The sequence below is a fragment of the Elephas maximus genome, chromosome 1, assembly GCF_024166365.1.
Source record: "Elephas maximus indicus isolate mEleMax1 chromosome 1, mEleMax1 primary haplotype, whole genome shotgun sequence".
Taxonomy (NCBI): Eukaryota; Metazoa; Chordata; class Mammalia; order Proboscidea; family Elephantidae; genus Elephas; species Elephas maximus.
This window is the reverse complement of record NC_064819.1, coordinates 170912422-170926131: the sequence shown is the minus strand read 5'-3', so window position 1 is coordinate 170926131 and position 13710 is coordinate 170912422. Positions and strand designations below refer to the sequence as shown.

Genomic DNA, 13710 nt, shown 5'->3' with positions numbered 1-13710 from the left:
ACATTCTGTTCCAGAGCAGAGGGAAGTTAAGTTTGAGGAAAAGGAGCCCAGGAAAAAAGGAAGAATAAATTACTCTGTAAGGCCTGGAGATGAGCACTGTGCTCCTCCCACCCCAAGGAGACATGCCTTCCTGCCAGCCATGAGGGTGGGACCAAGGAGGGTGGCTTCTGGCCTTGTTTTTATCTGTCAAGTATATTTGTCTGGTTGTGGATAATGAAAAGCCAAGTACCAGTAAAATACCAAATGTTATTCATCTCATCTGTAGAATACCATGTTCTTTGTATGCCTGCATTTTTCCTGTTTCCAATTACTTTTATCAATACAGATGTTACTACTTTTCTCTTCTTCAATTAACATTTTCTCACTTATATTTAATCGGTACTCTAGATGTAATTCAATCAATGACTTTATAGAATTAGATTGCCAAAGTAATCTGTATCTAAAGGGAAATTTTTTTTTTTTTTTAACCTGGCAGTAATAAGAGCGGTAAAGAGTTATCTTTCATCCTGCTGTGCTGTTATTATTAGAAATACAAGTAAAGGATTTCAATCAGCAAATATAAATGTTTCACTGAGAATAATTCTTAGTATATTGTTTTTGTTAACTAATGTTTATTTGCATAAATGGTAGATTTTCATGAAACAGTAATTTTTACATAAGGAAAATTTGTTTAAAATAATACAGACTTAAAAGCTGTGATGGGTAGATTTAGGCATTGCGTATTTCATAATTGGTTTAAGACTAGCATTGCATCCTTAGAACAACTGTGTTGCTAGTTATTCTAACTGATGTTGCACTGTTTAAAGAAAAAATAACAGTATTTTGTGAACTGGAATTTGTACCATTTCGTGAAGGCCCGATGGGCCCTTGGCCCTTCTGCTTTTCTGTTTTCCTTTTATCCAGCTTTCAGGAGAATCACTTTATTCTTTCAAGATTCAGATGTCATCGTCAACAATATTTTTCTTCCTTTCCCAGTATTTGTCTTTTCCTTCCTAATGATTTCTGAAATTCATCTTTAAAACTACATTGAAATGGTCAGAATTCATCTTTAAAACAGCCTTGAAATAGTCTGTGTATGAAGCTGTGGTTAAATATGTATTGTTACAGATTAAATTTTAGTGGAAGAAGGTATATTTCTAATCTTTATATTTCTGGGGAAACAATGACTTAAAATTATTTTGAGATTTGAGACTTAGAATATTTGAAAATTTATACTTTCCAAATTTGTTAGCAAATATGTTTGGTGGCTATAGAACATCCCTGGGTTGTGATAAAGAGAATTATAGTGAAAAAAACTGACTTAATTGGCATCCCAATAGCAATATGCCTTGGGAATTCTTAAATTAAATATATTTTCTATTATCCTCCCCTGTTCTGGTACTCCAGTCACTCATAGGTTATTCCTCTTGATAGAGTCCCACATCCTTCTTAGGGGTTCTTCATTTTTTTAAATTCTTTTATCTGATTTTTCCTCAAATAAGTTGCTGTCAAGTGCTTTATCTTCAGTTTTACTAATTCCAGCTTCCATTGCCTTAATCCTGCTCCTGTGACTTTCTATTGAATTGTCTAATTCTGAAATTTTATTGTTAATCTGGATTTCTCTTTGCTGTCTCTCTATGGATTCTTGAAGCCTGTTAAATTTGTCATTGTGCTCTTCTATAATCTTCTTAAGTTCCTCTGTTGCTTTGTCTGTGTGTCCCTTCACTTGTTCTGCATTTTACCTAATCTAGTTCCTGATCTCTTAAAGAGTTCTGTATATTACTCTTTTGTATTCTACCTCTGGTAATTCCAGGAAGTTCTCTTCCTCTGGAAAATTTCTTCATTCTTTGTTTGGGAGCTTGCTGAAGCCATCATGGTCTGCCTCATTATGTGATTTGATATTGATTGTTGTCTCCAAGCCATTAATAAGTTGTTATATTTGTATTTTACTGTGTCCTAGCTTCGTGTTTTGTTTTGATATGCCCAAATAGGCTGCTCATGTGAGCTAGTTTGATTATCGGTGCCTTTGAAGCTCTAATGTCCTGTCATCAGGTGGTTAGATTTGTTACTAGGTATATGAGCCCAAAAGTCCATTTATTTTCTTATATGGATTCAGCTCAGCTGTCCAGATATCAGTCACCAAGTATGTGGTGCAGGCTCTTACCTACAGTCCTAGATGGGCAGCAGTGATTGGAGTAGGCACAGGTATCTGGCTACAGTAAGGGGTCACATGCTGAGCAAGCCAGGGGGCTGACAGCTGCCCCTGAGTGTCCGGAAGGAAGCATGTCCTGGTTCCCCAGAGTGCGTAGGTAGGTGGGTTTTGCGCCCGGACTCTGGGCCCCGAATGCTGTTAGCTGTAATGACTAGGAAGCACCCCTTAGTCTTAGACCCCTGTTGTAGGTGGCTAGGTGGCATGGGTGGAGCTAACAGTCCTCAGCCCCTGATGTGGGTAGGTGAGGACCCTGCTTAATGGGCAGAGCAGCATCAGGTGTCACAAACCTGCCACCGCACCATATAGCTGATACGGTGAAGTTAGGCTTCCGGTATATACCCTATTATACTGTGCTAATGGGGGCCTACACTGTTGAAATGGGCCCACACAGGTCTCTGCAGGGATGAAACGCATTCAAAGTCCACAGACCCCTTATGCCTGTGCCTAGGCAAAGGAGCTGTGCCTGCCCTGAGTTCAAGGTTTAGAGGAGCTGGCAGATTATTTTTTCCTGTTTGTTAATTTGTCCCAAAGCCGGGAGAATGGCTCAGGGCACATGACAGGCCCTACTTCCAGCCCAGGGAAAGCGGCAGTAAGCAATTGCTAAAGCAGGCCTGGGACCTGGTACATAGAAGGAGGGAGCAGGAAGAGAGGTTCTTCCCAAAGGGGAAGTTTTTTGATCCATACTGTAGGTTACATGCATGTACTTATCTTTTGCCAATTGAAGGCTGCTTCTTGCTGGTTCTGGAGGGTTGAGTAGACTCTCTGCCATTTGGTCTCTCCCAGTGTGGAAAACGTATCCCAAATGCCACTGCTTGCCTCACTGTGTATTCAGCCTGCCAGGTGCTGGTTCCCACCAGGTGGGATCTGGCAACTCCTCACTGCTTCTGAACCGTCTCTCCCTCCCCCTGCCACTCAGTCTGATTCCTCAAGTTTGCTTTGATGTTCAGGGCTCCTGGATTGTCATATATAATCGATTCACTTTTTTGGGGGGGGTCTTTCTTGTAAGAGGGACTACAGGAAGCGTCTGACTATTCTGTCATCTTGGTTCTACCTCCTTAAGTTAGATTAAATATAAATGGCTACAACTGTTTTGTCCACCCAGAAATGCTGAGAACAACTCCTTAGATGTGCTTGAGACAGTTGTCTTTGAAGTGCATTTTACTGGTCTCTTTTTTTGACTGAATCACTACAACTGAATTAGTCATCATTTATGATTGATATAGTCAGACAGGTAGGGTTAACTGTGGTGGTGGAACAAAAGAGCTGTTAAAAGATTACGATCTAGAAGTTGGGCAAACAGGAACCACACCCTGTCATCATGAGATAAGGTTGAAACAACCTGTGAATTACTATCTCCTTCTTAGTGTTTTTCTAGTCCCTTCCTCCTCTATAGGCCCCCGCATGTACAGAAGAACAAAGTCTGACCACTGTTTAACCTTCCTTAGCCCTCTGAAGATGGCAATGTAGTGCCAAAGATGAGTGCGCTTGTGTTATATCACATAAGTGATGCCAAGGGCTGCTGAGAGGACTCCATCTTGAATATCAGTGGGTTCCATCTTGGATTCCAGATGAGCATGCAACCTAATTAACATACATTGACATTCTGAGAAGTACCTGCCCCTTGAAAGAAGCCCACTAAATATTCATTACTCTCTTGTCTTCACCAAACCCACGTAAGCCCTAGCTTTGCTTCCTTTTTTGAGTCAGCCTTTTGGAGAGGCTTAGTTCTCCGCTGACTCCTTTTGCTTGACTCAAGAAGAATAAAGCTTGTTGAAGATAAAGTTGGTCTTTCACATATATTCTAACTTGGGAAAATACAAGGACCCTTTGTGTTAGATTGGTGATCGGTAACAATAGCGTGACTTTTAAACACTAAAAATTCTGTTCTTATTTAAAGGACAAGGGAACAAAAGTATGTATTATTTTAAATGAGACTGCTTTGCATTATGTATAATAAAATTACATTTGCGAGGTTGCTGAAGATATCCTTAATTTAGGGAGGTTTAAAAATGAGATGGAACTAAAATTCTAAACATTGGTTTATTAGCTATACATATTAAAAGTATAAGGAAAGCTAACAAAGAACTAGTAATAGAACATATAACTACCAGATTAGTCTCCATGTCATTTATCACCTTCTAATATGGCACTAGAAGGTGATATTTTTTAATATGGCACAGTGGTTAAGAGCTTGGCTGCTAACCAAAAGGTCAGCCATTCAAATCCACTAGCCGCTCCTTGGAAACACTATGAGGCAGTTCTACTCTGTCCTATAGGGTGGCTGTGAGACAGCATTGGGGTTGGTTTTGGGTTTAATATACTCCATAATTCCATGTTTATATGTTTGTTGTTCCCACTAGAATATAACATTTTTCCTGATTTGTTCACTGATTTGTCTTCAATACCTAGAAAAATGTACATAATAGCTACTTAGCAAATATTTATTGAATGAACAAATGAAAGAGTTACAGTTGATGAGGATGTGGAAAAATAGGAACTCTCATACGCTACTGCTGTTTAAGAGTGTAAACTTGAAAAAAGTACTTTGGAAAACAATTTGATAACATCTGATAAAGTTGAATATGTGTATATCCTACCACTTAACACTGTTACTTCTAGTTATATACCCTGGAAAACACATATATAAGGCCATAAATAAATATGTTCAAGAACGTTCGCTGAAATGTTTGTAATAAGAAAAAAAAGTGAAACAATCTAAATGTTTATTGGTAAGAAAATGGATCAATTAATTATAGTATGTTCTTCCACTGCAATACTGTACAATAGTTAAAAATGAGTGAAGTAGACTTACATGCAGTAATTAAAAAAAGTGTATTGAGTGAAAAAAATTAGTCGTAGGAGGATGTATATATATAGTTTGGCACCATTTATATAAATTTTGACAACTCAAAACAATAATATAGTTCATTGCATTAGTTTTTTTTGGCAGTCAGAATTCATTTTGTTATCTAAGCATCTGCTGTTTAATACTGAAAAGGAAATCCACAAAAGCACAGGCCTCTCATCTCTGACATCAAGTGGTAGAGATGGCTAAGGATATGCATAAAAGGACTGTTCGTTAAATACTTGTTAATATAGTATGAACCATGGTGAGCTTCTTTGTATCCAAGTCCATTTTACTAATTCTTATTCATCATTTATAACAACAGCTTTTTAAATATGTAGCCAGTGAAGAAACCTTAAAGCCAAGGATATTAATATTCACAATGACAGATTGTGTGTATGTACAGTTAAAGAATAGACTAGAAATTTAATGAAAATCACATTGAAGTCATGACATTCAGTTATGTCTACCGGTATTTCTACTTAAATATTTCACTATGCTCTGTCGAAACAAACTCTGATTAAAATAAGAAGAAATTAAAATTAATGTTCTTTTTTTTCTGATACTTTTATTTTCAGATCATACATTTGGTGTGAAGATAATGCATTTGAAGTTAACCTTTGTTTTTCACTTAATATTAAACAGTGCTCTCACAAAAAATAAGCTCTGATCCGCCCTCACCCTATTCTTGTTTTCTCCACAGTTGTCTGATGATGGTCGCTATGTCTTGTTATCAATCAGGGAAGGCTGTGATCCAGTAAACCGGCTCTGGTACTGTGACCTACAGCAGGAATCACATGGCGTCATTGGTAAGTTCTCTTTCAAACACAGACAATTATTCTAGAAACTCCACTCACAACAGTTATTTTGATCTTCTCATTGATTTCCCAAGAAGTCTTCTTCCATTACTACCGCATTATCTCATTTTTTGATTTTTTTTTCCAGCACTATTCCGTAAAGTGAGGAAAAGTTGAGAGAAGCGAACTATTGACTTTACTGTTTTCTCTGTAGATTGAGGTTAACTTATTTTTTGCACATGAGTGTGAAAATATCCTGAGTATCACAGTGAAGCTAGCCTTTTGGTCTGTAAAGCATTATCACTGTCTCCATGAAATGGCACAAACTGCCACAGGAAGGGGATATATTCAGCCAATGGGAATTCACCAGGTTAACAGGGTATACGTAACAGCTCCCCTGTACTGAGCACACACACCATCACAGCCAGTTGGCTTCCCGAAGCACCATACGTCACGATGGTAAGCTTAAAACCAGCCAGTTACAAATTCTGGAGATGGTTCATTTTAAATGTTGTTCTCTTCCAACAGTTTTATCATGCCAGCTCAAAAGTAATTCTTATTAAAAAAAAAAAAAACTCATCACCATTCTCAAGCATTAAAGCTATTCAACTGGCACAGTTCACTCTTAAAAATTCCCACACCCAAAAACCTGCTCGCCCCCAGATAAGTACACTAAACTAATGCAAAATATGTGGCTAATGCAAAATAAATATATTTTGAGATTGTTGACACAGATTTTCAAAATATACAACATGCAGTACTTTAATAATGTATCTCGTTATTGGTGTCTAATCTGTATTATAGTGTGAACATGGAAACATTTATTTCTGCTTGGGGGTTGCACTATTTTGTAAACTTCTGTGAACAAGGGTCATATCCTAACATTCTTCGATACCATGGAGCGTCATGTACACACATAGCGGGCTGAAGCCAGCAACTCTTTATTGTAGTATTAAATATATACCCAGTTAATAAAGTTTTGTTTTGTTTAGTTTTCTGTTAAGAAAAAAAAAAAAAAAGAGTATACTCATTTTGGCCCCAGGAAAATGGCATCAGCTACATCAGTGTTCACATCTTCTGATAGGAGCAAACCACCACCCAAGAATTAGTCACTGGAGTTGCCAGTCGAGATTGACCTAGAACTGAGCAAGCTTCTTAAAATTGAATCTAAAATAAACAGTGACAGCAGACATCGCAGTGTTCTTGTCATGCACACGTTCCCCTGTATTTCTAAGGTGGTGAAAAGGACTTTGCTTTTCTCCAGTTTATTAGATATTCCAGTTACAATGTCCTTCCTGAACAGAGTGCTGTTTTCATTTTCTATTTGTTAGTTCACTGTGTATTTAACGATTACGTGGGCCTGTGTTATTAAAAGATACAAATTAACTCTGGTTTTGTTTTGTTTAATTTACCCCACATCCAGAGAAGAAAAATTCATCCATGTATTCATAGACAGAACTGCAATTACTGTGTCCACTTTCACGATAACAATGCTTTGAGTGAGATTTGCACATCCCAGCAAAACACGAGGGAACTCTCTGTTTGCTGAGACTATCTCCCGGCATCTTTTTCTTGCTGATTCTTTACCTTCTCCCCCATTCTTGTTATACTGCTTAAACTAAGGGGAAGAACAATTAAGATTTAATTTAAATCTTAAGTAAACTAGTTAACTTAAATGTTAGATGAGCTAGGCCTGAATAGCTAGTGACTAGAAAACTAAATCCCATGTTTTTGAAACCTCTAATTTTGTATTACTGAAATTTATACTCCTTTTAATGACCTGAAGCTTTTCTGCTATGATTTTAATCTTTTATTCTCTTGAAGGTAGGGTGAATTACCAGCATTTTTTCGTATAAATTAATTATTCATTAGGGTACCACTAAATAGCCTTTCTTGAGAACTAAGTAATTCATTCAGGTCGCCTCTTTTCTAACATTTCTATAATCTTTGTCTCTCAGGCAAACTTACCCATGCACGGTTTAAAATGAGAAGCACAAAAAAGTGGCCAATGGTCATTTAAAATAGTAGAAAAAGTCAGTATATAGGGAAAACAAAACTATATAAATAAGAGATGGAAAAAAAAAACAACTTAGAATCTTGGTGTTAAAAGAGATCTCTGTGAAGCTGGCTCCTCTTGTCATTGAAATTTGAATTTGTGTTCAGGATCTTGCAGACTGTCTTCTTACTTGCTACTTTGTGAGTGTGATTTCTCACCTGTTCTCCCTTGCCTCTCTATGGAGTGCCTCATTCTACCATTTACATTTACTGTGTTTTTACTTAAGAATAATATGAAAATGCTTCAGTTACAAATTGTGGACCATATCCTCCTCTCCACAGTAACTGCACTTGAGGCTGGTGGTTGCTTCTTTCTGAACAGGCAATTCCCATGGTTTACCTCACTCACCATCATGTAGAAATGGCATTAGGTACATATGTGCCTTCACAGTTTATATAATTTTTCAACTGTTCAAAATAGCTAACCAGGCCTTCTGTAAAGAATATTGTAATCCTTCGCTCCACTCGTTACCAGAGAAATGTGGTGACTCACTATCTTCTTGCTTCAGGGTGGGAAAGATTTCTACTCCATAGTTCACTACACTTTCTCAGGCTTTTTGCCAACACCTTTCCTTCTGTAGGTCCCTGAGTGTCACAAACGGTTTGCACTCAGCTACTAACCACAAGTTAGATGGTTCGAATCTACCCAGCAGTGCCACGGAAGAAAGGCATGGCAACCTGCTTCCGTTAAGATTACAGCCAAGAAGACCTTGTGCAACGCAGTTCTACTCTGAAGCACATGGGGTCCCCATGAGTCAGAATCAACAGCAACCAGTTTGGGCTTTTGGTTTTTCTCTCTGCAGTTGTTCCTTCTGTTCCTTTCTCCTACTGTGATTTTTCTCTCCACACAAAAGGCAAAAACACTGTGTGTAAGGATTTGTAAGCTACATGGGGACAGGGGCCTTATCTGCCTTGTTCCCTGCCAAGTCCCTGGACCTATAACAGTGCTTGACCTACTCAGAGTAGTAAGTGTACACCAGCTATGTCTTAGATGAGTTTGTCCCTTTAGGGATCCCTGTGCTCAGGTGGCCTTCTCTGATAAGCCAGCTTCCATCTGGAACCGTTCATTTACTTGTGAGCGTTTTGAATCTTTTCCCTCCTGTGGCCTCTTAATTTTTTAGATTAAATTTTTGTACTTTTTATTAAACACTGAGAATGATGAATAGTTACGACCCTTGTGTCTTCAGCCCTGAATATTGTATAAGCTGAAGAATTCTGCTTTTTTTTTTTTTTTTTTTGGTTCCGTCTTTAAAATCACAGGTGAAAAGGTATCAGGGTACCAGTAAGGACACCAGCCTAGCATGACATCTTATTAGTTCTGCTGTAGAAAAGGCAGCTGGGTCTTGACTGTGATTCTTAAGGTGATTCATGCCCTCAGATTAGTTGAAATTATCCACCCTGAACCTTGCAAGAAAATGATTTGTGTCTGGATTTTTTTAACTCAACATTATATATTTTATATATTATATATATAATTTGGAAACCCTGGTGGCGTAGTGGTTAAGTGCTACAGCTGCTAACCCAAGGGTCAGCAGTTCAAATCCTCCAGGTGCTCCTTGGAAACTCTACGGGGCAGTTCTCCTCTGTCCTATAGGGTCGCTATGAGTCGGAATCGACTCGACGGCACTGGGTTTGGTTTTGGTTTATATATAATTTATATTGCATGTATTATATATATGAGCTCTGGTAGCACAGTGGTTAAAGTGCTTGGTTGCTAACTGAAAGGTTGGCGGTTTGAACCCACCAGCAGCCCCAAGGTAGAAGAATGTGGCCGTCTGCTTCCATAAAGATTTACAGCCTCAGAAACCCTATGAGGAGGTTCTCCTCTGTCCTATAGGGTCTCTATGAGAGGAATCAACTCAGTGGCAATGGGTTTAGGTATGTATGTATGTGTGTGTGTGTGTGTGTGTGTGTGTGTGTACATATATACACACACACACTTTGTTTCATGAGGTTGCTATAAATATTCTATTTTGAATATATATATAGTCGTATCATGTAGTTAGACTAAATTTAAAATAAATTTCCACAGATTTTCTATATTGTAGTTAAATATTTGGCCTCAGAGCTAGCCCTTTTTTCTCAAATGTGGAAACTTCTAAATACTTACTTTGAAATTTCATTGAGCTTTTACTTGAAAAATGTGAATAATAGTCTTCAACATTACTTTTATATGTACTCAATGTAGTGACATATTTCTAAATATTTTTATTAGAAGAGTAGAGGAGTCATCCCATTTTATATCACCTAACTTTAAAATTTAAATTTTGGTTTCTTTACATTATAAACAACTATAGTAAGACCAAATCTACCAGGTGCTTCTTGGAAACTCTGTGGGGCAATTCTACTGTGTGTCCTGTAGGGTTGCTATGAGTAGAAATCAACTCAGTGACAGTGGGTTTTTTTAATGGGTGTATAGTAAGATTTAGTCTACAGTGTAGAATTCTATAAATTTTGTATTTAGTTATGAAGCAGACAGGTGTTTGTGTCCCACTCGGCACCAGGCACTGTGTTAGGTGATATGGTGATGACAGCAGGTTGTCCCTGCTCTTGGAGTGCTCCCCACCCGATGAACAGATAGACATTGAGATTAATAATGTAGCCTTCCCAGGCAGTGTCACAGGTGCTGTGACCCAGCGTACAGACTCAGCTCAGAGTTATGACATCTCTGGAGTTTGAGCACCCTGTACTCTTATTCCCTCCTTCTCATCTCTCTTTTCTTTCTTTTCCTTGCTTGTTCCCTTTTTTCCTTGTTTCTCTTACTTCCTATAGGTAGTCAGATACATTATTCCCTTCTTTATAGAATAATGAGCAACAAAAGAGAAACTGTCTGCTTGGCTGGGTTCTAAATACATTTAAAATTATATCAGAGGTTTTTAAATGGGAACAATTGTTAGTTGTGGAAAAAGAAGTATACCAAAACCAAACCTATTGCTGTTGAGTCGATTCTGACTCATAGTGACCCTGTAGGACAGAGTAGAACTGCCCCATTGGATTTCTAGGCAATGGCTGGTGGATTCAAACTGCCAGCCTTTTGGTTAGCAACCAAACTCTTAACCACTGTGCCACCAGGGCTCCAAAAAGAACTATAAACAAGGTAAAATCCTTGTTTTTAGTAACTTAACATCTTCACTGTTCTTGTTAGCTTCCATCAAGTTGACTCCATCTAATGGTAACTTTATATACAACAGAACAAAGCATTTGTTGCCAGGTACTGTGCCATCCTTATGGTTATCAGCATGTTCGAATCCATCACTGGTGGCTATGGTGGCAATCCGTCTCACCAAGAGTCTCCCTTGCCCTTGCTGGCCCTCTGCTTCACCAAACCTGATCCCCTTCTCCAGTAATTGATCCCTCCTGATGACGTGTCCAAAGCAAACAAGTCAAACAGTGTTCTGTTTTGATCCATGAGATTTTCATTGGCTAATTTTCAGAAGTAGATTGCCAGGCCTTTCTTCCTAGTTTATCTTCTTCTGGAAGTTACATTGAAACCTGTCCACCATAGCTGACCCTGCTGCTATTTGAATATAGGTAGCAAAGCTTCCAGCATCACAGGAACACGCAAGTTACCACAGTATGACAAACTGACAGACACTTGGTGGTTCTTGAGTGTAGCCTGAAAGGGTTTCTGCTAGTCACAACATTCAGGAAGGGCCTTGGGGGAAAGGTGGGTGGTGTTGATATATTGATTTTTGTAAATAATTATCAGCTTACCCTTTCCCTCACCCAGACTTTAACTTGTTTCTTTGCATTTTTCTTTTTTGCTAAAAGTTATATCACTTTAGGTTGATGAAGTTTTCAACTCTCACCCAGTCTTCATTTAAATGCTTCTATGTCATTAAAGGAAATTGGCTTTCTCCTGCAGAAGAGATCAGTCTATACCACTTGATGGCACATAACGATGAAAAGAAACTTGGTATTTGTTGGACACTTAAATCGTTCATCCAGCCCTCTGGCTCATGTAAGGCGGATGATGTCTTGTTTCTGAGTAAATGAGACAATACTGACTCCATTGTCACGCCTGATGGGCTGGGCCTCCTTTAGGGGTGGAGTGGAAAAGAGGAGATAAATATTCAAGAAGCGTTAAACAAATCGTTTTCCCAAAGCTTAGGAAAGTTACCAGTGCATTAAAAGTGAGGCCAAGAGAAGAGGAGGGCTGCTATGAGAAGCAGGGAGTTGTTAGAAAATACTGTGTGTACCAGAGTGGGAATGCAAAAAGAAAAGAACTGGAACATCAAAAGACAGTATAAAATAAGAAGCAAAAAATGAATTTTGAAGTAAAATAAAAAGTAATAATATAAAATTACTACTTACACTAATTTTTAAATGAATGATTATAAGAGCTTTTTCTGGAAAATGGTTGCGTGCCATGAGAGAGGGAAATTAGATCTTAAAAGTTCACTGTTAGCCAATCATACTGTTCAGAGAAGCCACATTCACTTTATCTTTGTCATTTGAAGAACTCTGAGTTTATTTGGAATGGTAGGAAGTGTTTGTTTAGATACCCTGGTGGCATAGTGGTTACTAGCTATGGCAAGCTACAGCTGCTAACCAGTAGGTTGGCAGTTCACATCTACCAGGCACTCCTTGGATACCCGATGTGGCAGTTCTACTCTGTCCTATAGGAGTTGAAATTGACTTGACAACAATGGGTTTGGTTTTTGGTTTGGTTGGTTGTTTAGCATTTTCTGTGTGCCAGGTTCTGAGCTACAAATGTAGATAATTTCATTCAATCTTCATGTAATTATTATCCCCAGGAAAGAGACTGGAGGTCGCATAGCTTTCCTAATGCCATTTAAAGATCCAGACTCAGGTTAACTTCCAAGCCTGCGTTCTAACGTTTATCACGTGGCAGAGTGAGAAGGGTATTAGTTGGGCCCAAGACAACAGCCTTCCCACCCCTTTAGCATCAGAGCATGATCTGCACCTTGCCCTTGTTACCCTGTTACATGTAAAGCCCTTAGTGTTTTGTAAAGTATAAAAGCACTTTATCTTACATTGCCAGAGAACTTAGAAAACATTTTTCTATGAAAATGGTTAATATCATTAATGATTTCCAAAGAAATCCATGAAAGTAATGCATAAGGGTGTAAAATGACTTAAACTAATCTTCACTCAATAAACAAATCATTCCCTGCCAAGAAGGTTTATAAAAAGTCATTTTAACTTAATGTGGAGAGGTTCAGGAATTGAATTCTATTGGCTTTACAGTGAATGAACAAAGATACTTACAGACAAAAGGACCTGAGAGAAGGTAGGCACAAATGAAACGGTAAAGGAGTTTAGTCATTCTCTTTTTGAAAAGCAGTTTTCCTGTTTTCCATTTAAATCAACTCTTCTAACTTGTGAATAGCAAAAAAGTGAGTCCCATTGTTCACCTGGAATACCTTTTCTCTTGAGTTATGTCTTGGCCAGAGCCTAGAGCAGCAAGGGTTTCTAGGGAGCAAAAGGATTTCACAGATTCCCCACTTAAACGTGCTGCCCTTGGATAGCCTGTACTTTGAACAGGTTTTCAAATTATATAGCTGAATTTGTACAAATCCAGCCATATTCTTTATTCTGAATGGACTTATGACTCCTAATATGTGCTTATGGTAAAGGTTTGGTGACAGATAATGACCAACCACAAACTATTTTGTTGTTTTTGTGTTCATTGGAGCTTGATTATTTAAATAAGTATGCCACATCTTCAGGCTCACCTGATTGTACAGTAGTACTGAAGGAAATTTCTACTGTTTTTTGGCTCTCATGGATACTTGAGTGACTGTTTAGTCATAATAAATGCCACTGGCTGCAGGACCTTTTCAGGCAGAGACCATGAG

The 13710-nt window shown here is 38.3% G+C and overlaps 1 protein-coding gene across 1 annotated transcript in view; it reads left to right on the top strand.

The window, feature by feature from the left end:
- Positions 1–13710, top strand: part of PREP (prolyl endopeptidase) — a 142966-nt gene that overhangs the window by 59872 nt on the left and 69384 nt on the right. Inside the window, exon 7 of the mRNA XM_049898204.1 lies at positions 5740–5845. Within this exon, the coding sequence (XP_049754161.1) occupies positions 5740–5845 (106 nt within the window). The remainder of the gene's footprint in view (positions 1–5739; positions 5846–13710) is intronic.